This window comes from Harpia harpyja, chromosome 11, assembly GCF_026419915.1.
Source record: "Harpia harpyja isolate bHarHar1 chromosome 11, bHarHar1 primary haplotype, whole genome shotgun sequence".
In the NCBI taxonomy this organism is placed as follows: domain Eukaryota; kingdom Metazoa; phylum Chordata; class Aves; order Accipitriformes; family Accipitridae; genus Harpia; species Harpia harpyja.
The window spans coordinates 3,665,573-3,691,515 of record NC_068950.1 but is presented as its reverse complement, the minus strand read 5'-3'; the positions used below and the strand labels follow the sequence as shown (position 1 = coordinate 3,691,515).

At 42.8% G+C, this 25,943-nt stretch overlaps 1 protein-coding gene across 2 annotated transcripts; it reads right to left on the bottom strand.

Annotated features, from left to right (window-relative positions):
• Window positions 1-214: 214 nt before the first annotated feature.
• On the bottom strand, window positions 215-24,200 carry TIMM44 (translocase of inner mitochondrial membrane 44). Of its 2 annotated transcripts, XM_052801437.1 has the most exons (13): window positions 24,117-24,200; window positions 21,833-21,940; window positions 21,174-21,344; window positions 20,590-20,670; window positions 18,657-18,806; window positions 16,022-16,161; window positions 15,436-15,521; window positions 13,468-13,560; window positions 12,993-13,117; window positions 11,324-11,374; window positions 9,224-9,313; window positions 5,397-5,507; window positions 215-1,664 (listed from the first exon to the last, which is right to left on the bottom strand). In XM_052801437.1, exons 1-13 carry the CDS (start codon window positions 24,147-24,149, stop codon window positions 1,545-1,547), a joined length of 1,359 nt encoding a protein of 452 aa, XP_052657397.1. In that variant the 5' UTR covers window positions 24,150-24,200; the 3' UTR covers window positions 215-1,544. The 2 variants fall into 2 exon arrangements, with proteins under 2 accessions (XP_052657397.1, XP_052657398.1); XM_052801438.1 differs by lacking the exon at window positions 24,117-24,200 and having other exon boundaries at window positions 21,174-21,339.
• Between the last annotated feature and the right edge of the window lie 1,743 nt (window positions 24,201-25,943).

Here is a 25,943-nt window from a genome sequence, read left to right as displayed (position 1 = left end):
CACCCGCAACCTGCCCTGAGAACTGCAGAAATACCTAGGTGGCTGCCAGACAGCAGGTCTGGGCATCTTCTAAGGGGACAGGGCAGATTCTGCTATTGAATTTGCCACACTCATCACCTCTCACTCTAGGAAAGCTGCTAGAGTTAAATGTCTCACCCAAGGGCTGTGAGATAATCCCATTTACATTCAAAGGAACTGATCCGGACACTCAGGAGAGAAGGAAGAACTGGCAATAGTCTCTTTAATCATAACGTCAAGGAAGTGCTGTCCTGCATCACCCTGTTTTGCGGACAGGCAGAATGCAGCAGGAGATCAGTCCTTTGATTTCCTATTCCACAATCAATACTTTTTCCCCCAACCTCACTTTCCATTAAGAGGAGGCAGCTGACAAATCGACCCACGTCACAGCTCCCAAACTGAGCCTCTAGCAGAAGCCCAAAACCTAGAGTCCGTGCCAGCAGCTCACCCTCTGAAGTCTTCCAGTTGCTACCTGGGACCCCCAGGCCAGGTGTGCCATCCCCCTGTAGCACATGTCCGTTGGTGAAGAAAGCCATGCTTGTAATGCACTTTACACAGCAGGTGTGTGAACTGCACCCTCTTTTCTCATCTCACATAATAAATACCTGAGCTACAAGAGGTGATGTTCTACCTGTTTATTTACTCATTGGTTGCTCGTCTTTCCATCCCTACTCCTGACCGCTGTTGTAGCACTCCGCCTGCTTCCTCATAGCCAGTCACAGCCCGTCTCCTCCACACCATCAGACGAACCCAACAGAGGAATGCAGCTGTGTGCTCTTTAGTGGTACCAGCTGACACAATGAACAGAACACCAGAAACAATAATGTTCCCCCTGCAAAGCTGTGGATATATCAATATTATCACTGGCAGCAAACTCCACCCCTGCAACTGGCCTCGAGAACCTGCCTGATGATGCCAACACCTCCATCCTGACTCCGCTCCATGCCAACAAAGAGTCATGTGCAAAGTCCTGACTGTATTTGGTTTGGTAAAGTGCAAGACACTGCAGCAACAGAAGGCTTATTGGTGCAACTTTGTACAAGACATGTATGTTAGCTAAGACCAACGTGCCTTAAAAGCACCTCTAAGATCTTTTCAGGGATGTTTTGAGGCCACCAGAGGATGACAGCAGATGGGAACTATACCCATCACATCTCACTCTCCGATACCCACCTCTGTCCATCACTGGAAGCGCTGGGAAACATACAGGACCCAAACCAGCCTCCTTCAGCCACAATTAAAAAAGGAGCCAACAGCAGCTGCTAGTGTCTTAGACCATTCACGTTGAAATCTACCGTACATCCTTACAGTGCAATGCTACACAGCAAAATGTAAGGCAGATATGTCAGACTTGTCCAGTTCATTATAGGGATTGGTATAACGAGCGCACACCGAATAGCCTGTTCTTCTGAAAAGGAACCAGTCTGGCCTCTTTCCCCCACAGTCCATCATACAGCAGATGGGTGCAAGTTCAGAGATGGTGTTGCTTCAAGAGAGGTACAGGAAGCCCTTGGATGCAATTCTTCTCAGAGAATCTGCTCAGTGCTCGATGAGGAAATGTCCAATAACCTCCATGCAGCATACGGGTTGAGTTCATCCTGGTCTCTGCAGAGTGCCCACACGTACAGCATCCGCAGAACCTTGTCCTGGAAAGAAAATCCTGTCATTAGAGTGTGTGTGATGGTCACAGACTTCCTAGCTCAGAGCTGATGGGGACATGCTCCACACTTCCTCCAGAGATTGTTCTTGTGATTTTGCTCTCTGGTTCTAAGCCTGAAGGTCCCACATAAAGATAGCTCCAGCAACATCTACTAGACTGTGGTTAGTAACTTATCACAGTTGGGAACAGATAAACTTTTGATTTCCAAAAACAAAATTAGGGTTTCCAAATATCTCTGGCTGACATACATTACCTGGCACCACTGCCAAGTTTGATAATATTTGACCTTATTTTTAAATATAAGTTTCTCATTTCAAATTGGTTCAGCTGCCAGGCTGTATTGCCCTCTGTAACCTTCAATCAAGTTTAGGCTCTTTCCTGCGGCTCTAACTCTGCCTCTCCCACATCAGCCTGTGAGCTGCATCCCCTCCCCACAGCTGTATCACTAGCTCTCACACTTCAACTTGAGCAGCTCAAATTAACGAGAAATTATTATCACTGGGTCTGAGGAGAGACAGAGAGTAAAAAACCCCAATATTTATCAATGAAAATCAGATCATACCAAGTCCAGCCACAGACACACACTAATTCTGCAATCAAATCTTTGCTGTGCAAACAGTGCTTTCACCATACAGGGTTACAGACTGAAAGAAAAAACTCTTAAGCTTTTCCATCCTTGATGCATGTACTGAGAATGACAGCAGTTTTGTTCATAGTAAGTGAATAAGGATGAAAGCCGTATCTCAGCACATCCTGAGGCCATCACTCATGGTCTTATGAAAATAACTCCCTGAAGAGTCACTGCAGCTACCTGTGACAAAGTCTCTGCCTCTCCCAGGAGAGAGGTGACACTGCCCATCAGAGACTGGGCTGCCAGGAGCCCAAATCTGGCACAGTGTCACAGATCCATTCTGCAAACCAAAGGTTATTTTGATTTTATCATCTGACCATTAACCATGGAGAGTATTTCCCTCGGACAAGAAAGTACCACTGAGGGATCAGACTGTGCATTGGCTCAGTTCCCAGCTGTGTACTTAACTACTACAGTTTTGATCAAATGTGTGAATCTTTATACGTTATAATTTAGGTACACAAATGTGAGGGGGGAGACTTTCTGTACCAGACCAGTCATTAGAAAACTAATGCTTTAGAAATATCACATATCATAAAGCCATTTTTTTCTTGCTCAGTGTTTCAGAAGATTAATTTGCTTCAGCTCTGCTCAGAAGTGTTAAAAGTGATTGAAAACTTGAGTCATACAGATGTTTAGGATATGTCAGAAGGAAGAGCAGAAGGGACAAGAGAAGAAAAACAACAAAACTTCTGCCTGCTCGAGACAGGCTGTACATTGAGGTACTAATCACAGCAATGCTAACAGATCTTTCCTGAGTATAGAACACTAAGTATAAGCTCAAGATGACGTAGGTAACATAACTGATTTAACATTGCCAGTTGAACCTTAACCTGTATGATTTTTGTGATTCGTGATTTTCAAAGTCCATTTTGTAAGATTGTGTATGGAAGGCAATTTAATCATACACTTCAGCATCAAAGCTCTGCTACATCTGGAAAAGTTTATGTTCTTGAACATAGGATTTCTGAAGGGATGAACAGCAGATAAGCTTAAGAGTTGCTGGTGATCTTGCAGCATGCAGTACTTAACAAGTAACACAGCTTTCTTCCTGAAAATGAGACGTGATGAAACATAAAAATTACGTGTTTCCAAAGCAGTGAGATTTCTGGTTTTCCAATCTGGTGCTTTTATTAATAGGGTACATCTTAATCCTCAATGTACAGTGCATGCTGCTGCATATATTCACAGAAAGTGGGACAGCAAACATGTGGACTCCCAAAGGCAGATTTCTATCATGGCCATGCATGCAAGGCGAAAATTTGTCATTTAATCCCACAGGCTGCTATGACAAACAACATCCTGTCTCACAGTCCTTCAGGACCTAATTTTAAAAAGATTCCCTTGACTTCGCAGCATTGCTCGATGGGTTGCCTAAGGCCTCATTTTCCCAGATTGATTTTGTGGTGCTCCATGGGGATCCCCTATGTTAACTACCACAACACCGGATCGAACCCCGTCACAGGCTGCCTGGTCTCCCCACATCTCACTGGGAGTGAGCTTGCAGCACAGCAGTGGGAACTTGAACAATTGCAACTAGGTAAAATACCGCAGCAATTACAAGCATATGATTTCTATTTAGAGAGTTTACAATTTGAGACTCCTTCTTCCTTGAATGTCATTTGTTCAATACTCTGCAGGAACAGCTCAGCAGTTAACACCAAATCATAGTTACCAGCCAGCCTGCACCTGACATTTGATTAAAGCTGAAGTTTTGTTTCCAATGGAGAATTTTAATGCATCTCCTTGATTTAATGCTGCTCCAGAGAAATCAGACAGTGAACAGACTTTGATATCCTGTTCAATAATTATCACATCAATATCTATCTTCTAGGAATGCAGTAATTTAATGCAAGAAATCACTATATCAGCTGCTCCTCCCCTGCAGTTGATGTGACAGATTGTAAATCAGTCCAGATGGGCCCTATCATTAAAATTAGTCCCTTTTTTTGTAAACTTACAGCCTGGACTGAAGAGAACGGCTGCAAAAAGCCAATATTTATTAAATGCATGTATTAATTTTAATGGAAGTCTGCTAGAAACTGCCAGCTCCAGGCATCTCACAATGTCCCCCATTATATATCATTAAGCTACTTAAACATTGCACAGACACAATGCAAGCCAGAGCTGTCTGGATAGCCAGCCACTTGAGAACAAAGGTATTCCAGAAAACGCACAGGCTCCTCTAGCCTGCTGTGTCATTAACTCTGGTAACAAGCATATTCTGTGGTTACGTCTGACAAGCTCAGTTTAGCATCACTCACAACAAAACAGGCAGGCTGGATTCGCAGTGTTAAAAGCTAAACCACAGTGAAGTACAATCCAGAGAGATGCCAGAGATTTGCTACACAAATCGCCCTATGTCAGAGATTCCTACTAGAAGCCTGTACCATGTACAGCATTTAATACAACTGGATATGGGAGAGTTTCCTGAAAGTAAAGGCTTGTGGCGCTGTAAGGTATTTTGTACTAGCGGAGTGAGGCAGTAGCCAAAAACATTAACTCGGTGATTTTCCCCATCTCCTGCAAATGACTTAACTCCAGCTCCTGCCCTGTTTGCCAAACATCTTTGTGCTCTGTTCTTATAGTGCCCTTTATGAAAGCAAAAGGGAGAAAGAAAGAACAGGATCAGGTGGAAGCTGTGAGATGGAGTTTTAGTCTACAGCAGGACAGTTCAATTCTGACCCAGAGGGTGCCAAAGGAGCAGAACGCGCAGGCAATAACTGCAGGCAGGGAGAGTGCTGGCCAGGCACACCAGCAACTGGAAGGGGAAGCACTGCTGGTGGTCATAGCTCCAGCTCCTCTCCTCAGTGTGAATTTAAGATATCCCTTTCTCTGTCCATTCTAGATGTTTGCAGACTCTCCTCATATATGAAATGGGTCATAACACTTGGAGTCTGACAGGAATAAATAGCCCAAACTGAGCTGAACCAAGACCTTACCCACAAGATGCAATATTACACATACCAGTGAATGGAGTATGTGCAGACACCCACTGCTCTAGATGCACCTAGATGAACCCACAACAACTGAGATGGCTAGCAGAGGACGCAGGGAAACTGTATACAGCTGATAAGCATCACTTACCGGATCGCCTTCCACCACTTCCCCTTTCTGGTTCTTAATTACCATCACGACCTGAGCCTGAAAAGTGATGATTAATACTGGTCCCTGCTCCATCATCTTCCCCATAGCCAGCTGTAATGAAAGAAAACTCCATTAGAAAACAGACAATTTCTGCAGATTAATGTAAAAGCATCGAGTATTTAACACAACTGCTATGGCTCGACACGTCTAACAATCCCATCTTCTCCCTGAGCTGAATCTAGTTATTTTAATCAGGTTATACCTGCTTTGTTAATACAGATGCTGTAGACCTGATTGCAAAGCATTTTCCCCAAAACTTTCCCTGTACTTAAAAGCTTTCCCAAAATTGTTCTGAAAGTTTTCATAGTTTTTCCAAGTCTCAAAATCTGGGAAACGTGAACAAGCTCTGTTTCATTATTTCCAAATTAGAAACCAAAAATAAAAGAAACCCTGCTCTTAAAAAAATAAGATTTTCTGAAGAAAGTACATCAACTGAAGTTTTTTCTCTTGCTTTTAAATGAATCTTTGACAAGAAGTTTTACTGAACTAGATAAAAAGAACTAAGTAACAGGACAACTTCAAGGTGACAACCTCTAGTTTGACAGGATTTTTTTTCCTGTGTTCTAAGGTCACTCCATTAAATATTTGAAGAACTTATTAACTGAAATGCAAAGAGGAATGGAGAATTAAGTTTTGTTTCCCAAAGCTGTGCTCTTAAAAAATACAACCCTCTTTCTGCCTCTTTTGTGGGAATGCAGTATGCTACAGAACATCTTGCTCTTCAGTAACTCTGGCTGTGTTACCCAAAAAGGTAATCATACTACCTCAAACTTAAGGAAGCATGATTATACTCTTTTGTATATAAGAGATACTGTTTCAAAAACATTGCATTTTATCACATAAGAATGTATCACAAGAGACAGTTACAAGACCGTGCCATAATTCACAAAGGCATATGTATATATATATTTTTATATTTTACTCTCCCCTGAGGAAAACTCAGCACTACTGCAATGCTCCTTTGCTTAATCGGAAGGAATCAGTTCCCTAGCTCTGCAATAACTCACACCATCCCAGTCCATGCTACATTTCTGGAACCAGCCTGACTCATTCAGCAATGCATAATGCCTTCCACCCAAGTATCAAAAACTAGATCTCACAGCTCTTTGTCAGACCAGTTTCCATGACAGACATTTTATATGACGCCACTTGGCATTGATAATTTGACAACATAAATCTGCATGTGGGTTTCAAGGAGGAGGAGGACCGTATCACTGACCAGGCTGTATCCCTTACAGGCACAAAGACTTCCATACTGGTATTGCTTTATTTTTTAGTACTGTGATCCCAAAAAAACTGTATAATCAAGACAGTATTTATATCACTCCTCCCACACTAAGTTCAGAAACTCCGTTTCACAAGTCACATACTTAAAACTACATTTAGGCAGCCAAATAAATAGTCCTAATAAATATCAAGGATCAAAATATCATTAAATTTAAAGGCAGCAGATGTCTAGTGAAGTACAGAGTGCTTAAGCAGGTATCTGGAACGTGAGTTCAGATGCTTATGTTTGAAAGACTTGATTTCATTTCTAATACCGCAGGCTTTGCAGCATGTGAATTCCCTTAAATCTTCTAAATGTTTGGGGTTTTTTTCCCAAACTCACTGAATTGTTTTTCTGGATGAGAACACTCAACATAGTCCCATAAATCTCCTATAGGGAAAGACATTTAAAAATTTAAACACACAACACCCTTTATCCCCCTCCCTTGCAATACAGACAGCATAACAAGAACTGCACTTGTTTATGTTCCATAACCATTTTCCAGCTAAGGTGTAATTTTCTTGAGAAATTTCATGCAAAAATACAGGCATCTAAAGCAAGTTAATAATGAAATGTCTTTCCAGCCACCACTCAGAAACCATGCATAGTTCTATACTAATTAGCACCTATAGAGGAAAAGTTATTTAGCATACAATGAAATGAAGTCTCCTAGACACTAACAATACAGAAAAACCTTTGGCTTAAGTAAGATGCTTAGAAAAAAGCAATCATGTTTATTACTTCCATAGCTTTAATTTTGTTAGACCACATTATTTATTGCTGAAAATAATCAAGAGAATTGCAGATGCCACAGAAATCTTCCTGCTCAATTGGCACATGCTTGCAGTTAATATTCAGAGTTACTGAAGATGTAGGAATGGCTTCCTCTGAACCCAGACAGATGAGAGAAAGTAAGAAGCCTATCAAGACCAAAAGGCAAAACAGACCTAGGAAGAGGACCAGACATTAGCCTTTTGTGTTAGGAGATGCCCTGTAAATAATATTCTTGCTCTCTGTAAAGATATGTGGTCATTAATCAAGTCAGTTCCAGCTTTTCTTTCGTAGGGCTACACAGGTCAAATGAAGTCTCTTGCTGTGGGGCATTTCCTCACGTTTCTGGTGCTCTCCTGCACCCACTCCAGTTATTTAATCATGTGGGCACAAAAAGAGAGACTCCTGCACAGGGCAGCAGATGGTGATTTTTCTCTGTCAGTAGTCCTCCTTTCAGCGGACCACCAACAGCATCAGATTTTGCTCTCTCAGTTTTCCATGATGGTTGCTGAATTCTTCCTGACTTCTTGTCTTGCAGGGGTGTGACCACAAGTAAGAAACATCTAGCCAGCCAATACACCCAACAGCATCTGGAACAGCTCGCACTTTCTGAACAGCATCCTTTTATCACCATGCTCCATTTCCATACCTTGGACCAGATCACCGCTGGGTTTAGACCCCTGTTAAATAGCTCTGTGTTCTCTGTTCCTATGGGAATGACCCTGCAGCTGGCTTTATGGTAATTGTCTGAATGGATTCAGCCTATAATTTTATTGAGTATAATATTGCACGGCCGCAGTGTATTGGACAAGTATACCATAATACTTGGTTCCAACAGAAACATGTACTGAATGTTGCTGCCTTTGAGTTAGCACCTTTGATGACAAAGGCAAACAGCTGATTTGACTTCAGACTACTTCCACCCATGTTTTAAAAGCACAGCTGCCCTGTTCCTCTTCTCCCCTTGCACATTTCCTTTGAGGCAGAGCTGGTTATGGGATATGAAAGGTCTGACTAAAGGTGGTAATTTCTTTGAGATACCTTTGCCATTGCAGGAAAGAAAGATCTGAAAGAAAACTTGGGGGCCAGTGACAGATGACACTAAAGACTTAATTAAATGAAAGTACTACTGTAGACTTACTGCTAAGTGCAACAATAACACCTCTGGCTCCTCAATAAAGGGAAGCACAGAGAGCATTACGACCGTGCAGACAGTTGGCCAGAGTCCGCAACTACCAACACTGCTCCTAAGGAGGCAGTGGCTCCACTCACAGTCATTATCTCCCCACTCATCAAGAGCCATCCAGAACAGAGGTTAAGTCTCTCTAACAACCATACCAGCACAACACAACCTTGAGTCACAGAGGTTCTGTGCATTATCATCCAGAGTAAGCACCAACAAAGCCCTTCATGAAAGCACTGGGTCAGTGCTATTTGCCTTTATTATTAGCCTTTCTCAATCTATATGCTGGCGATTAAGACCAAGGTGCCCTAACAGAGAGGAGACAAACCACAGTGCCGTAACTTAGGCTTGATCACACAGTAGCAAATCTGTCCCATGAGCTCTCCCCTTCCAGCAGCGGTGATCTGTTCCTCTGTTAGCAGGAACAGCAAATACCAGAGTAGCATGAGGCAAAAAAACAGCAGTCAGAGCAGAGAAGAAAACCCCTCCTTACGTCATGAGTTTCTAATTCATCCTCCAAGGTGAAAGATAGAAAAGGATACTCACGTCAACGTTGTCAATGTCAAGAATCCTGGAGTGGAACTGGAGACCCATGGCTTTGGCTTGCTGGATTGGATGAGCAAGCTGACTGTAAGTCTAAATGAAGCAACAAACTTGTGTTACGTGTTTGAATTTGTTCTGTCACAAAGAAAAAGGGATTTTCTGCTTAGAGAGAACCACCAAAAAAAGGTAAGAAAAAAAGTCAGTTTTTTGCAAATATGCTGAACACATATGTCTTGCAAGGTATCAAACAGCTACAGCAAATGCTCTGGGCTTCACACAACCAAATTCTCACTAAAAATCCCACCTCTCCTGGCCAGAACAGGAGCTCCATCATTCACAACAGAGTAAGTACACCGAGTGCACCTGATAGCCAAGGCGCTTGTGATTCTGATTTGACAGCAGACAAGGAGAAACAGTCTGGGAACCAAGCTATTTTCCTAATACCCAGCCAGACCCTGGAGGCAGACCAGCATTTCCTGGCTCCTTTTAGGCACACGCACATATGCTTCATTATTTATGCATCGAGAACTGTTGTTGGAGACAGTGAATTTCTACTTGCTTCCAGCATTATCACCATATTCTTGGCAGGTATCAAACAAACAGGAGGCAGTCCCTACCTACCTCCCCACCATGGATCTTATAACCTTCATCACAAGCATTTAAATGCAAATATCCTACAGAAGTTACTGGCAAAGTCACTAGAGCGAAGCTGGAGTTACAGATCAGGGATTCTGAGGACAGTAGGCAAAGACAGCTCTATGAACCACAAACTATACCTAAGCCAGTGGGCTGACAGCAACCTGCAGCTCAGCTGGTATACCTGCCACTTAAATTTTTTCTTTACTGGTTTGTATTCCAACACTTTAGTGATCAATATCACACACTTAACACTTGTGGCATGATTCTGTTCAAGAGACTTCATCTCCTGGATTCACATTAATAGGACTCTCACGTCCTCCCTTGGCTTATTTTATGGATGATTCTTGACTTATGAGCTTAATTTTTAACTACAACTAGCTTAGAAGGGTTTGCTTTTTGTCTTATAAACTGCAGTGAATTTGCTACTTCCCTCTAGAGATTTGAGAGGAATTCTATGGTGTCATTTCAAAGGTTGCTTGAACCAATAAAGAACTTTCTTTACTTTCAGACTGCTTTAAGTATCTTACTCTTATGTAGTGCAATATTGTTACGAAGATGTTAATCACAACAACAACGCAAAAATTAAATACAAAAAATTGCCTCTTCCAGCGTGTGCACTTCCAGCCCTCTGGTGGTGGTGATCAGTAAGGAGAACATTCACTTTAAGCAGTTAAATTATTTCAAAACAGGAAAAGTGTGGGTCTGCACTGCCTACAACACAATTATTTTGGAGCAGAGTGAAGACCAGAACAAATGTCCATCTGAGTTGTCAGGAAAGGATCTGCTTTCACGAAGTGAAGCGGACAATAATGCAATCACTGAATCACAATCAATTCCTATTTACCATTTCAAGAAGTGCATCCAATACTGAAAATCTATCCCAGTACAAAAACAAAATCAGTTTTTGTACAACAAAACAAAATTCAGTTTTCTGCAGTGAGATTATCTAGGCTGCAGATCATCTATGCTGCAATTTCAGAAAAAAATTCAGCCTGCCAGGATTATTTGCTGGGATACTGCAGTGGAACTGTGTTTGTGTAGTAACTCCAGGGTCAACTTTACTCTGTAAGCAGAAAAGCATCATCTTTTTGGGTCAGCTCACATGTCTCTGCACCTTCTCACCCCATATCTGGGATACAGGCTCTACTAAAGCCCATCCCAATCAAGAAGGGCAGTGCAGAACTAGAGCTAATTAGACTAGTTTGAGCTTACCTCTTGGTTCGCTATCTGTCTCTAAAGAAGCTCTTCTCTCATATCCAGACTATTGCAGAAGTTCAGCATGTACACTTGACTGCATTAGTGTTTTATAGTACGAACATGTTACATGGGGAAGCAGCTGGGCAAAGCAGGTAAGCAACATCATAGATGTAACAGTTGGACAGCTTGCAAGCAAAGAAAGCACAATATACCTACTTACAGGAGAGAATCATAACCTTCTCAGACATTTTTAGTAGCTCTACTTACCGCTTCATAGCACCAGTCTTTGAGGATATCAAGCTCTCCAGACATCATAGCCTAAGAAAGGAAAATCAAATAAAATATGAACATTGTAAATCACCTCCTATACCAGAGAGTTGAAATTATCAGCACTTTCAGCAGCAAACTACTTTAAATTCTACATCTTGTGAAACCCTGAAGAAGGATAGGAGCCTCGAAAGAGGAATAGCAGTAAGAACTTCTATAAACACACACATACTGAGTCAGATGTACATAAACCTTTCAATAATTAAGATAAAAAGCTATCTTAAACCTTCCTGTCCAAAAAGTCAGCAGAATGTACACTACCCAGACATCGTGGGAGGTGGGATCTAACAGAAGCAGGAGTACAAACCAGAAGTAGAGCTGCAGTTTTCAAGACTGCAAAAAATTCAGGGCACAGAATGAACAGAAGAATCATGCTGCAACTCAGGAAAAGGTTTATCTTTAAAACACAGTATAATAAACACCTGGAATTCATAACAAGACAGATGCTGAGAATTCAGCAGATTTCAAAATAAAGTTAGCTATACGTGTCAGGGCATTTTTCAATATAATGCCTATAAATCATACTTGATGGCGTCTGTAAGCTGGCTGCCTACAGTTTGAAAAAACCTCTCCTGTGAAATATTCATTCTCCAAGAGTCAAGAGCCCACTTTTTGCAGCTTGCTTTAGTGACATGGCACCGTTAGGAAAAGCAGATTCACTAAGACAGGCCTGTCTTATTTCACTGTCGACATTACAGTTCCAGTCACAGATCTGATACGCAAGTCAGTCACCACAAAGACAGCAGTGACAAAACCTAACTATGCATCAGTTTCGATGTTTGCATCTGTAAGCACCAGATTATTTTTTATTCACCCTATAATGCTACCTCATGTGTATTAGTATGTATCACTGAGATACGATCATTCACCGCACTGTATTGTAGGATGAGAAAATAACACTTTGCTCCCTCAGCATTTGTTTATCTCCTCAAGCCTCAGTTTTTCCGTCTCATACAAATCTCTCAAAACAATTTCTGCTGTACTTTTTCAAATCCTGTACTTTCACTCTGTCTTTTCTGACATACAGTTACAGTGAGAGGAACTATATCCATTTATACTTGAGGTCACATCCTTCATCAGTGCTATCCTCTCAGTGGTTTTATACTTCAGTCTTTAAAAATATTAAGCTCCACATAGTTCCTTGACTAGTGCCAGAAATATTTTCACTGAACCATTTGTCATGACCTGGTCTTCTTCCCAAGCAGTTACAGATCACTTAGAATCCAGTAGTACATAGTACATTCTTTCCCTTATCAATATTTGATATCATCATTTTCCCAGTACTGTTCATTCACCTACTTCACATTGATCCCTCTGACACCCATATCATTTCTCATGGGAGAAGATGGTTAGTTGTTTTCGAGGCCAGAAAAAAATTTGCTAGTCTACTAAATTATGAAATATGGTTTTAAACTAAATTGTTATGTGGGATTCTTTTCCCAAGGTTATCTCATGTTCTGTGCAAAGCTGGATGCTTGAGAAGCAAATACTGTCACAGTTTTTAATTTTAGCATCAGAAAACTAAAAGAAAAATCTTCCACGTTACAGTAAAAAAAAAAAAAAAAAAAACAAACCAAAACAAATGCATCATAGTCTACCCCCACCTTACCTCCAAGACATTGGGGATTATATCATACTCGCATTGCTTTAAAAAACGATCTTTGTCAAAGGATGGATCCACTTTGAGTATCTCTGTCAAAACCTCAGACATTTCCGTCTTCGAGAACAATCCACCTAATAAAACAATTCAGTGAGACTGATGGCACAACAACCGCCGCCAGAAAACAAGATAAAAACCTTTGGCTATATACCAGAGGGAAGGAACAGTCACCTGGGAATGACTGCAGACTTTAAGCTAGGCTTGAGATTTATCCCATACAAGCACTTGACATCGCACTGCTCTTCTGATCCTGTAGCAGGTTGCTACACTGCATGATATTGGATAATGACCCATGCAAAATATTATAAAGCTCCAGAATCTGTCCCAAAGGTTAGTAACACATGGAGGACAACAGCACTAACAGTCACTAGGAGCAGAGCTAAAAGGCTGGAGAGGCACTTTCACAGCAATGGTGAAACATTACCTATTAAGTCAGTGACTTTGTCTGTGACAGCTCTGGAAGCTCGAATGAATGCATTATCACTTTCATCATACTTCATTTTCATTTCAAAGAACCCTGAAAGGAGAGGAGACATGAGCAGCAGTGTCCTTCCACTACATTCCTGAATTAGGAAACAACATGCAATGGGTTGCAGATCAAACCTGCTAGTTCTCTTCTAAATCTCTGTGTTGATTAACACGTATCAATTTCAAAAGTTACTTTTCTCCTCATCTTCCTGCAATGTTCTTAACTATTAATAACTGTCACTAGGAGAATGATGGTTTCTCTGACTTCAGCTGCCAGAAACTCTGGACCTTCTATGCAGATTTCCAAATAGAAAATACACTAGACTTGCTTACACCAGTAACAGTCTGCTTACACCCCTTGATTCAGTCTGCTACAAGGAGTAGCAGGATGCAAAACCAACATCAGAAAGTTTAACTGGGCGGGGGGGAAATCAAGAATAGACCTTAAACCTTGCCAATTTTTAATAAAATAGCGCTACATCAGTAAGGATGCAGTTTTTAAGCAGCTCTATGTACTTCCCAACCTTGATAAGAAAGCAAGCCAAGCATGTCACAAAACTACAGAATGCATTGATGGGGAAGGAGAACTCCAGCAAAGCAAAATCTCAAAGGCAAAAAGAAGGGCAGAGGGTGAAGGAAAAAAAAAAAAACCCACAACAAAAAAACCAAAACCAAAACATTTAAGCAAGCAGGCATTGTTGCAACAAACCAAGGGCTCAACCAACCCATTATCTGTCTCTGGACATCATCAGATGGACCAGAACTGCAGAAGGTAGTTGCAGGATAATGGGCCCTGCAGGGAGGCTTCTTCTCACCACATCAATTAACATTTGGAATCCTGCCCTGAAGCTTGTGCTCCTTCCAAAAAACACACAGTGTTCTTGGTACAGGTACATAAAGGGAGAACACACACTGTAGAGCCTGCTACAGCCACAGCTGCAGTGTTGCCTGAATTGCAAAACCACAGTCTTGGATGCATAAAATCTATCCAGAGAATGCACAGAGCTCATGCAGATGTCACAGGAGTGGAGGATGCAACATGTGGGGAGTTTTAGGAGCTATAAGCATCTCTTCTTGGAAAGGTGTTGTGGTTCAACTCCAGCTAACAAATAGGATATAAAAACCTACTCTTGGATACCTCCCAAGGAGCTCCACTTTAAAAGAAGTTGTGAAGAAACACAATCCAAAGTTAATTGTATGTTGCACTTTTACACGGTCTTTTTGTTCCTTAACAAGTCATTTACCCTGCAGTACACTGGCAGCAATTATTTTGATTTGTTGAAGGATTCTGGTCTCAGGTTTCTTTATGCCTTTCAGAAACATTAAGTGTCTAGATAACTATCAAAAGTTATTGCCCACTGCAGTACAGATATTCAGTATTTTTAGGTTTTGCAATAAAAACAGAAAGGATGCAAAGTCCCACACATTCCAGAGTTCTAAGCAGATGACAACAGAAACCAGCTCACTGAAGACAAGATTTTTCCTCGTTATAAGCTCAAGGTCAGGGAGAAGAGATCTGCCTGCCCTCTCCCTGGTGACATGCCTGCATGCATGCCCTGGCCTCTTCCCAGTGCCAGAGTAGATCTGACTAGAAAAAAAAATAGAAAAAAAGAACAGAGTTCAGTTCTCTTTAAGCAATGGCGAAAGCAGGTTTTGGTACCTACAGGGAGCAGGGACTGATCAAAAACAATGCCTGACTGGGGGAGGGGTCCAAACACAGATGGAGCAGCTTAGAAAAGCTGCAGTGTTGTCAACTACGCCTACCTCCCATTCACACCACCTCACAGCAACAGCTACAACAAAAAAAAAATGGCTATGATTTGCATTATGTTGAGACTACTTGCACAGATGGCATTAGATCCAACACAGCAAGAATCAGAACAGGGAAAATAATGTGCTACTCCTTTGTCTTTGGAACACTTACTATTGAAGACCACATTGTTGTCCTTGAAATCCTTCCACTGCTGATACCATTTTGAGTCTTTATGCAGCACCACACCCATGGCCTCCCTAGAAAGTGCAGAAAACATGGGTACTTGTGAACAAGTAACTTAACAGCCGAGTGAGAATAAAAAGGAGGACATCCTGACGAGTATCACTGCAGCATGCAGTATCACTGAGGCTGATACACCACATAAATGATACACGACTTAGTGGAGCAAGGCAGCAGAGAAAGCAAACGAGCTCAGACTTAGTCCTGCCAAACGTAATTCAATAGCAAGACGTTAGCACTGAGAAAACATAACACATGTGCAAGTCAAAATTTCCTGTCAGAACGTAATGTACCCACTTCATAATTTTAAGTACCCAGTTTCACCATCGGAAGATTCAGTATCATCAACTTATGCTGGAAATCTGCTCTCAAACCTACCTGCTCTGCTAGGTCACGCCTCACCCCACAGCCTCACTTCAGCACTTGGATTTTAACCACCCCTGACCCATAGTTAAGTTTAAAGTTTTTATCAAATTATACACAGAAATATTCACCCTAAATTACATCCAATACATACTCATTAGCTTCAAATATTCGCTCCTCTTTAATCTTCTCGCCTGAGAATTCTGTTCTTTTTCGTAGTCGCTCCGGACGTTTGTAAGGACCAGTCTGCCCTAAAACACTTTCATCTATTTCCTTCTTAACGGTTTCTACCCCCTGAAAGGAAAAGATCCCTATTAGGTTGATTTACTGTTCCCCACCTTTCCCAGAAACTGAAAATTGCTTCTGTTGAAGAAAGAAAAAAAAGAAAAGGTGAGACACCACAGGTTATTCTCCTCTCCCTTACTCAGCAATTGCTTCTTTGCTGATGTCTGTTGACAAACACACCAGTACCAACGCCGTCTGCTTAAGAAGTTAACAGACTAGGACAGCAAATGGATGGTTGTATTGAATCAACCCGAAGAAAAAAACAACAATATAGTAGAAGCAATGGACACAGTCAAACCTTATAGCTGATAAGGGGGTAACGTCTACAGAGTTTAAATTGGAATAAATCACGTCAGAGGAAGGCAGGTGTATCAGCCCCCAACAGCAGCCAGCAGCTGCTGATAGAATGACAAGCCCCAGGTAGAAGGAAGAATGATTCCTAGTATCCAAAAGTAGAGGAAAAGAAAGACTTCAGGACACCAACAACTAACTGCAAAGCCACCTGAAAGGTCAACAAAATCCAGGTTCTAGGCCCAAGCTTAAACAAACAGAAGTATCACTTTCCCCAAAACAAAAAGGATCCTCACTTTTTATAGAATTCTACACACCTTCTAGCTAGGAAAATAGCTTCAAAACAAACAGGTTTTGCCAGAGAAGAGATGGCGGGGGGGGCGGGGGGCGGGGGATGGAAATCACAGTAGTGGAGCTTATACTAAAGGAGAGAGAGGAGATATTCTCCCCCTCGGGTGAGGCTACATCAAGAAAAAGGACTTGATAAATCTGGACTGATATACATCTCGTCAGTGAACAGCTACATCCTTAGTTCAGATTCTGCCAAGAGGAAGCTGCACCCTACCGCAACCATTGTTGGGAATTTTTGTCATACACTTCAAGAGGGATTGGGACTAAAAGACATTTTTAGTGTTTCTCCTTTATCTTGGCTGCTCTACTTTTATTACTGAACTTTTGAGCAGTACTTTCTCTAATGACTGTACCTACAAAAGATCTGTTGCACAGTAAGTACACTTTCCTATTACAACTAGACACATGCAGGCAGAAAGGGTTCTTTTTTTTTTTATACACACTCCATACAGCTTTTCCCAATTTGCATTTTTATTTAGAACATGTAAGTTATGTAGCCCAAAGCATCATGTGGCTTTATGGGGGCTGTTATTTTTCAACTTTATTTTATGCAGGAATTTTCTGGAGAACACACCAAGCATCCAACACAGCATTGCCACCATAAGCCATCCTCCCCTAATGAAAGCCAGTGTGACTCCTTCCTGAAGAAAGTTACAACAGTGCTAGATGGAATAGATGTCAGAGACCTGATATGAAGCAGAAATTGGAATTTAAGTGACTTTAAACATCAAGGATAAGCAAATAAAAAGCTCCAAAGCTCAGTCTGTTCCTACTGACTATAAAACACCATCTGAGGGACCTGGCAGAGAAGAGAACAAGACACAAGCCCTTGTGGATATCATCTAGCTCTAGATTATACAAATAAAATATCTCTTAAATACTGAAGCAATGGGGATCTCAAAATGAGACTACTACTACAATTTCTAAGATAGAGTATTTGGGTTTCTGAAGCAGTAGACTGAATATTCTAAATTCTACATACATACTAGAAAGTACAGCAAAGCTGTAAGGACTGTTCATAGCCTATAAAATGTCTGTGAATCAGTTAAATCTGACAATGAATCAAAAGGTTTACCCATTTACAGGGAAAACAAATCTTTAAGCCTCAAAAAATTTACTTTAAGGTCCTATAAAATCATTGCCTGCTCATAAGGTCTGGCCTAGCAGCCTGCTTCATAGAAGGAACAAACAGTTATTAGATTAGGAGGCTGCTGCAGTAAGACAACAGGTTTCATTACAGAAAAAGAAAAAAAATAATAGCGTATAATGTGACCTGCAGCTATGGCTAGAAGTGACCTTTAGCAGGTGATGTCTTACTAGAAACATGGAAAGAGGGGAACTGACATGACTGATGCAACTGATACTCCGCCTGGCCTGGTACCTCCTTGTACGAGGGCTAAAGCCAAGGCTTCAGAGGAAGCATGAGAAACCAGTCAAGGGGAACACTTCTTTTTAGGCTAATTGCCAGTTGATTGGGTGACATCAAAACATATGAGCGCTTATGTATTTTCTAGAAAAGGAGAGCTTTAAGCAAGCCAGTTTTTTCCCAAGAGTACCAGTAGTACCTGTCTACAGAAGACATTTGGTACCCTACTCCACAAGCACAGCAACCAATTTTTTCAGTAACACATTTTAGCAGAAGCTCAGCTGCTTGAGACTTACACTTTTCTAGGGTTGTTGAGTGAATGCTAGACCTGCACAACACATCTCCTGAATTTATCAGCTTATTCCAATGGCTCACAAGGTCTTGCTGTAAGAATTTTGCATTTAATTTTATACTCAGCACAAACTTGCATATAACTTCCATGTTAATGAGCTGTGTCCACAGCACTGGGTCCTACAGAGGCATAGGACTTATGTACCTGAGAAATAGCTTTGAAGGCTGCTGTCTTGCCTAATTTCTCCCCTCCTTTTGTCACTGACTCCGCAGACTGCTTTGCTGTTTTTGCTGCTTCTTCCACACCTTCCTTTATCTTTCGACCAATATCACTCTTACTTACTTCATCCAAACTCTGCAACAGAATGGAACAAGAAAGAAAAGGTCATTTAAAGTGAAAACTTATTCAAAATAAGTCCTCTTTGTGAATGCTAAAGATCTCCTAACGCACACATGACAAGACTAACCAAACCCAAGATGAACACACAGTTAAAAGTCACAGGGGAGACTTACCGGGACACAGTGGCTTGGCACCGCAGCATCAGTCAACACTTCTGTGCAGAACAATTTTAGCTACTTGTGGGACCATACGCATTTGTAATAGTTGCTACCCATAGATTTAAAAAAATACATTTTTTCCTGACATCAAAGAGAAGGACCGGTGATGCCAGAGTTAAAATACCCTAGCCCTTTCTTTGAAACAATCAGGTAGCTCTCGCTTCTTAAGAAAAGGTATAAAAGTGGTTGAGATAGCTCTCTGCTATGCAACTCTTCCTGCAAAATTAGGAAACGCTTTTCTCAATCTAACATCTTCATATACATCACTTTGGCTGTGTTTACAGAGCCAGAATCTCATATGCAAGAGGTTAAAAGGACTCTGCCAGTAGCTAGTCACCCTTTCATTCTGAACTGGCACAGATCAGATCCTCGATGATCTCGGAAATCTCACTGGCAGCAGGCAACCAGTCCTGGATAGGTCACAAGCCACAACCTCAGAGGAAGAGAAATGACAGGGTAACAGTATGAAATGGTTTTCCCTGGTTTTCAATGAGATTTGGCTAATAAAGATGCTTATAGCACCCTCCACAGTACTGAAAAGATAATGGTTATGTCCACATCAGCAAAGAGCATTACGTCCACCTCGTAACTGTACACACAGTTAAGCTAAGCCAAAGCACATTTAGATGGAATGAGAGTGAAGGAGCACAGCAGGGAGTGGGGACCAGGTCCACAAAAACTTCATATTGCACAGTTTAAGTCCAGTGTTTGGCTGGCTGTTTCTCAGCGGGGATCCTGCACCTGACTGCAAGTGGTGGGAACAATCACACAGATAAAAGTCAAAGCATACTAAACACTCAAATACATCTGCTGCCTGGATGAACTCAGACAAGAAATGAAGTAAATGAGCACAAGCTACAGTGCTTAGTCCCAGACTAAAAAATAACTTGGATTCAATTGCTTAACAGCAGATCTACATACATATATACAGCGATCTTTAAAGTCTGAGCCTAGAATGGAAGACACTCATACCTGTTAGGTATGAACGCCGCCTGCTCCTCCAGGCATTTTGTTATTGCCAAGACACAGAGAGCCATGGGATCACTTACAGCATGCTGAGAGGAGAGCACTTCAACTGTACCACCGACACTTCTACTTACAACACCTGGAGCCTCTGATGTTGCAAGTCTTTTTCAACATGCAGCAAGAAGCCCAAAGCCCTATCACATTAGTAGCAAAAAGTGTCTGTGAAGAGCATCACATCTCCTAAACAACTTTCCTGGGTGATCTTCCAGCACTGCTCTAACTGCCCTCCAATGGAAGAACCACCTTCAGGCTTTTTTTACTGCTAGACAACGCAGAACCATAAGGACCATCTCCAGTCTGCAAATCTGAGAGGAATCACTGGACAGTGCCTGTCCTCTGACCATACACTAACTGAATAAGAAATCTATCATACACTATTGCTGCAATTTTGTTAATGACTCTGGCCTTAAAGATTCAGAATAGTGATCACCTTTGGAATAGCAACCAGCTTGCACCAAGAAAAAAAGAAAGGGTGATAATTCAAAGGCACACAAAACACATAACCTTAGAGCAGAGCTGCCTTAGGGAAAGGTTCTTCCATAGCTGCATTTTACCTCTTTAACTGTACCAGTTATTTCTTCAAGTTTCTTTTTAATCACTTCTGAGGTCTTCACTGTTTCAGATTCAATGGTTTTCTGTGGAAAAAAACATGCTGCATGTAACTATGAGGACAGAAAATACACAAAAACAGTTTAGCACATAGCACACGCCGTTAATACTGTAATGGAGGCCAAGAAGGGCTACATCTTAGGGAGCACACTACTTGAATAACCAGCGTCAGCATTTCATTTTTGCAAGTAATGCTGTTTATAGTTCTTCAAAGAATGCAAAAGAAGTATTTAAATACTGCCAACATTAAATTTAATGTATCATTATTTTATCTGCTCATTATTTGGCAAATCCAGTGAAGGGTCTGCTAGAAAGATTTTCAAAAAAAACCAAAACACCACAAAACCCGAAACACTCTAAGGCATCCATTTACCAGTCAGTAATTCCAGCCAAGCAGAACTTCTCATAAAAATAGGCATGCTGAACTAAACAGTTCGTTTGCAGAAAGACTCAAAATTTACATTCAGAACAGTGATAGCTCAGTGACTGGGCAATGAAAATATTAAAGGAATTCATGAGGAAGACTTACATATTTCCTCCTTGCTTCTCGAAGCGCATCAGATTCTTCTAGCTTTTTAGCTTCATCTCGGAATTTTTTAATACTTTCTTTCATCTCCTTGTTTTTTGCTAATTCCTGTTTGATGTTCTCCACAAAACCTGATATAAAACCCTTTCTTCCTCCAGAAGAGTAGCATCTAGACTAAAGAAAATCATTACATGTTGTAGAATCCAAAGAGACATTAAATTAAACAAGTATCAAAGCCAGCAGGTAGATTTACTTAAGCCAAGCACTGGGTCACTTCTAAAATATTAAATGTTGTGGAAAACCTTGAAAAAGCAGCAGCTTACCCTCAAAACAGCCAGATGCCCAACACATTTCTAATACCCTGTGAAGTACCTCTATATAGCCATTAAAAAAGATGCTTCTCCAGAGGAAGTTTAACTCCAGAGGTTAGTTCAGGCTGAAACAACTTGGTAGATGAAGTTACCAGAGCACCACTCCTGAACTCTGTCTCTTGGACTCAGCTACTACAAAATTCCTTGAGTTCATCAGATGTATCTTAAAAAGTGGAAGCTTTCAACTTAGAACTGGTGCTTCTCAGAAACACATCCACATCTAGTAGATCAGTACTCTAACAGGAAACCACTTTCGGCCTGAAATTAAAAAAAAATCAGCTGTTAACCAACCTGATGAATCTCCAAAACAGGCCCGCTCATTCTATACACTGTACCCCTGTGGACTGCAGGAACTGGGTATCTTCTGGATATAAGCCATATGCCACTGATGAGACATTTCTGCAATGAAAACATAAGATCAGGTTAGTGCACAATACAAGGTGACAGGAGTCTTAAAAAGAGCCAGGGGAGAAAGGAAAGAACACTGCAAATAGAAAATATTCACTGGTCTTCTGGGAACACATCCTAAGTGCTCCAAGAAACATTGGAGGCTGGTTTGGTAAGAGTCATCCATGAAAACTCTGTTATGTGTTTGAGCAGCACTATATCCACTTACAAGTTCATTCTGATAAAACCAAAGTTGCGGTCCAAAACGGGGCAATACACTTTTCACAATCACTTGAGAAAACATACGTGCTTCACAGAACCCTGATTTTATGAAAATGGTGATCACAAGTAAATCTACCCTTTTTTCTAGGAAAACTGGCTGCAAACATAACTTTCTCCTGACTGTGGAGGAAACCCAGGACCCCTCCGTATATATTTATGCTGCTGGGAGTCAGAGACAAACACCTTTTGCCTCGAGTCACAGAACAGAAAAGATACACTAGATCACAGAATGATCACTGAGAAACTCTGCTGCACATTGCTGAGATCACAAGCTGCAAATTCTTGCATTGTGTGGCCAATCCTTCAGTCCATCATCCTATACTGAAAGCAGACTACGCAGAGCTCGTAGATTCTTGTCTTTACTCCCTATTCGGCCTACCCCTGGCCTCTAGTCAGGCAAAAGCTGAACCTTTTACCTCAAACTAACCTCCTGATCTTGATGATTACCAAATCATGCAACCCAAGCTCTTTCTCTACCAGACCATCTCTCAAACTGCTCATCCTAAAAAATACAAAACCTGCAAAAAAACCCCAAATCAAATGGGCTTTGCCAATAAAAGACTTTGGAAAGCAATTTGTAAGCAGAGAATATTTAATTCTGTGTCCAAGCTAACAATAACGTGTCCCTCTCTTTATCAGGCTCCTAGATGTTGAAAAGATTTTGTAAAGAGCCGCACCGTCCGGTCCTGTGGCTTCACTGACGGCACTGCCGAACACCACAAGCTAAATCCAGACTTTACCTCTGAGAAGTAATGGCATAATTGCCCCACGTATCCTGCTGGCCCAAAGACATGCGCTACATTAACTCACTGTTTTCTGCGCTTCTGTTAAATCACATCTTTTACATTCAGCTCCCTCTTATTTATTGCCTCTGTAGTTATACCTAAGTTGGATTGCTGAACTTGACGCTTTAAAGTCTATATCAAGGAAGGAAATACCCCCCACAGCCTACCTTTGAACCTTGCTGCCCAAGTCATCACTGAGGCCAGGCTTTGTAGCAAGCAAGAATAAGCTAGGTATTATATGCATACCTTAAAAAATCTCTATTAACTGTAAGAAGAGCATTAAAACCCGGGGAAGACTGCCTGCTGGATTTAACTGGTTGCAGTTCTTGACCAAAGGAGACATTCTTCCATGCGACTGAGCAGAAATGCTTAATTCCATGTTTAACGTTGGGCACAAAAGAAGATCAACCACCTTCAAAGCACATCACGCTACCAAGCGGCTTTTAAAGCCAGAACCTTTGCATTCAGTTCACACACCCGTTCACCTGCTCAACACAGTGGGAAAATCTCACGTTTAAATTTAAACCTTGCAAGAGGCCATCGGTGGAGCAGCTCAGCCTCACAGAGAGCTCTGTGAAGACTCCCTGGAAGCTCCAAGACCGATCTGGGCTAAACGGGCCCGGGCTGTCCCTTGCTGAGTCTGACGGCAGCGCAAGCAGGGACACCGAAGCGGGGAGAAGAGCCAGTGCCTGGTTCCACTTGCCCTCAGGCGCCTTCAATGCGGGCCTGACAGCCCTCAGGGCAGGGCCGGAGCCGGGCCGGTCGCTCCACCTCAGCAGCGCCGGTACCTCCGCAGCGCCCGGTGCGGCCGGGCAGGAGGTGAGAAGAGAGGGGCGAGGAGGGAACCGGCGGCTGGGCCCGGCTCCGGACGGCACCCGCCATCCCGGCCCAGAGCACCGGGCGCTCTCCGTGCCGGCCCGGCACCGCCAAGGCGCTCAGCCCCGGCGCTCCCCCTCACGGCTTCCCCAGCTCCCGGCCGGGCCAGGCCGCCCCTCACGGGGCGGCGGACGCGGCCCGCCGTTCTCTCCCGCCGCCCCACCACAGTCCCAAGGTGCATCTCCGGCCGCGGAGCCGGCCCGGCCCTCGGCTCTTCCCCCCCACAGCCGCCGCCCCGCGCTCACCCGGCAGCCACCGGCCCCCGCCGCCGCCGCCATCTTCCCAGCCCAGCGTGTGACCTTCTGCGCGGCGCCGCGCAGTGACGTCACTCCTGCGCGCCGCCCGCCGCCACGTGGCCGGGGAGGGCGAGCGGCGGGACCGGGACCGGGACCGGGGAGCCCGGCTCGGGCGGGAGGTTAACCCCCACCGAGCAGGGCTAGACCGCCATCGCCGTGCTCCGACGGCCCGGGAGGCGGTTGCGCGGGCCCGGCCTGCCGCCCAGGCCCCATCCAGGCCCACGCCGCAACGTTTTTCACTAACGTCCTTATTGTGAAGCAAAACGCAGCAGGGCTGGCTTATTTTTTCTTCTCCAAAGTACAAAATACTGCACGATAAGTTTGCTGCTCCTCTTCCTCCAGCACAGCTCCCCAGGAGGACTTTGCAGCAAGCCTTCCTCCTCGCAGCAGCAGCAGCAAACGCACCTGCTCAAACACAGCTCATCCCTCCATTTTCTGCGATAGCAAGGCTGGCTTGAGGTTCCTACATCACCCTGCTTCGGTCTACCTTTGGTCAGCACAGCTGCACAAAAGGAAGCTGCCTTACTGAACTGTAATGTTACAACAAAAAAAAACACCACAGGTGAACTACAGCTGAGTTTAATGGGGCAGTTTCATCACAGGAGTACTTCTGTTGGTGTAACAGAGGGGTGAGAGAGAGGAGAAGGGGCTGCTGGAAAGGTGAGATTCTCCTTACTGAGAAAGCAAAGGTGAAACTAAACCTCAACGGTTTGACATGCAGAGGGCTTTCTTGAGAGCTCATCTTGAAGCTTGTAGGGAAGAGGGTGGTGGGGAGAAGGGTTAAGACACAAAGATCAAGTTGTGACTTTTTTTTCCTACATAGTAGTTCTAAAAATGGTTAGAGCACCCCATTCAAGCTATTTTTCCACATAGAGGATTTCTGACACCACTCTGGCTCTGGGAGCACGACGCAGTTGTGTCACAGAGCAGAATACAGGCACCAGCAGCCAACCATGCACCAGACAACAATTTAACAATTACAGGCAATTACACTTCAAACAGCTTCCTGATGGGATACAGTGTGGATGACAGCTTTGTTCAACAAAGCCTGTGGGTGAATTTCTGGTGGTCCTCGCTCCTCACTCGCTCAGCGTCATCGAGATGATACTGATGTTATCTCGATAGGAGAGACGACGGAGAGGGAAGTGCTACCACTGCCTCTGAGCCAGCAAGATCCTGCTGACAGAATCAAGCCCACAACAACACTGTCTTTTTGTTTCCCATTACTGGAAGAAGAATTTAATTTTGGAGACCATGCAGCTCTTCAACTGAGGAAAGGGCAAGAAACCCTGTCTTCAGCATAAAGCTTCAGGTCTCCTCCTACCACAAGAATTCCCACTCAAAAATAATCACTTTCAATTTGTGTTATTAAAACTCTTACTTGTTGCAGGAGAAGGTGAAATATCCCACCTTCTGCCCTTCACCTGCAGCAGCTGTTTGCCACTTACCTGCTGCACCTCACCCCTGACTGGAACCAATACACCTGTGTGCACAGCCCCCACTGAAATGCTCCACATTAGAACAAAAAAAATGAGGTTTTTAAGTCCCATTTTCAGTTCAGGCCGTCAGAATGGCACTGACACAACTGAAGGTAGAGGATATTTTATTGATTTTTTTTTTTTTTTTTTTTTAAATCAGCATTGCCACTGGAGAGAAATGAAGCTACCAGCCTTTTGCTAAGAGCGGTCATCAATTAGGTCCGATACAGGAAAGCGAAGTCCCCTGCACCCCAAAGACACTCGAACACTAATGCGACTGCGCAAATGCATCATTTTA

Excerpts from the sequence above, each read along its gene's own strand:
- TIMM44 (XM_052801437.1), bottom strand. The coding sequence starts at position 24,149 with ATGGCGGCGGCGGCGGGGGCCGGTGGCTGCCGG. Across the intron at positions 11,375-12,992 it reads TAATCCCCAATGTCTTGGAG|GCTATGATGTCTGGAGAGCT; the intron begins GTAAGGTGGGGG and ends TTCCTTTCTTAG. Across the intron at positions 5,508-9,223 it reads TTGACATTGACAACGTTGAC|CTGGCTATGGGGAAGATGAT; the intron begins GTGAGTATCCTT and ends CTTTCATTACAG.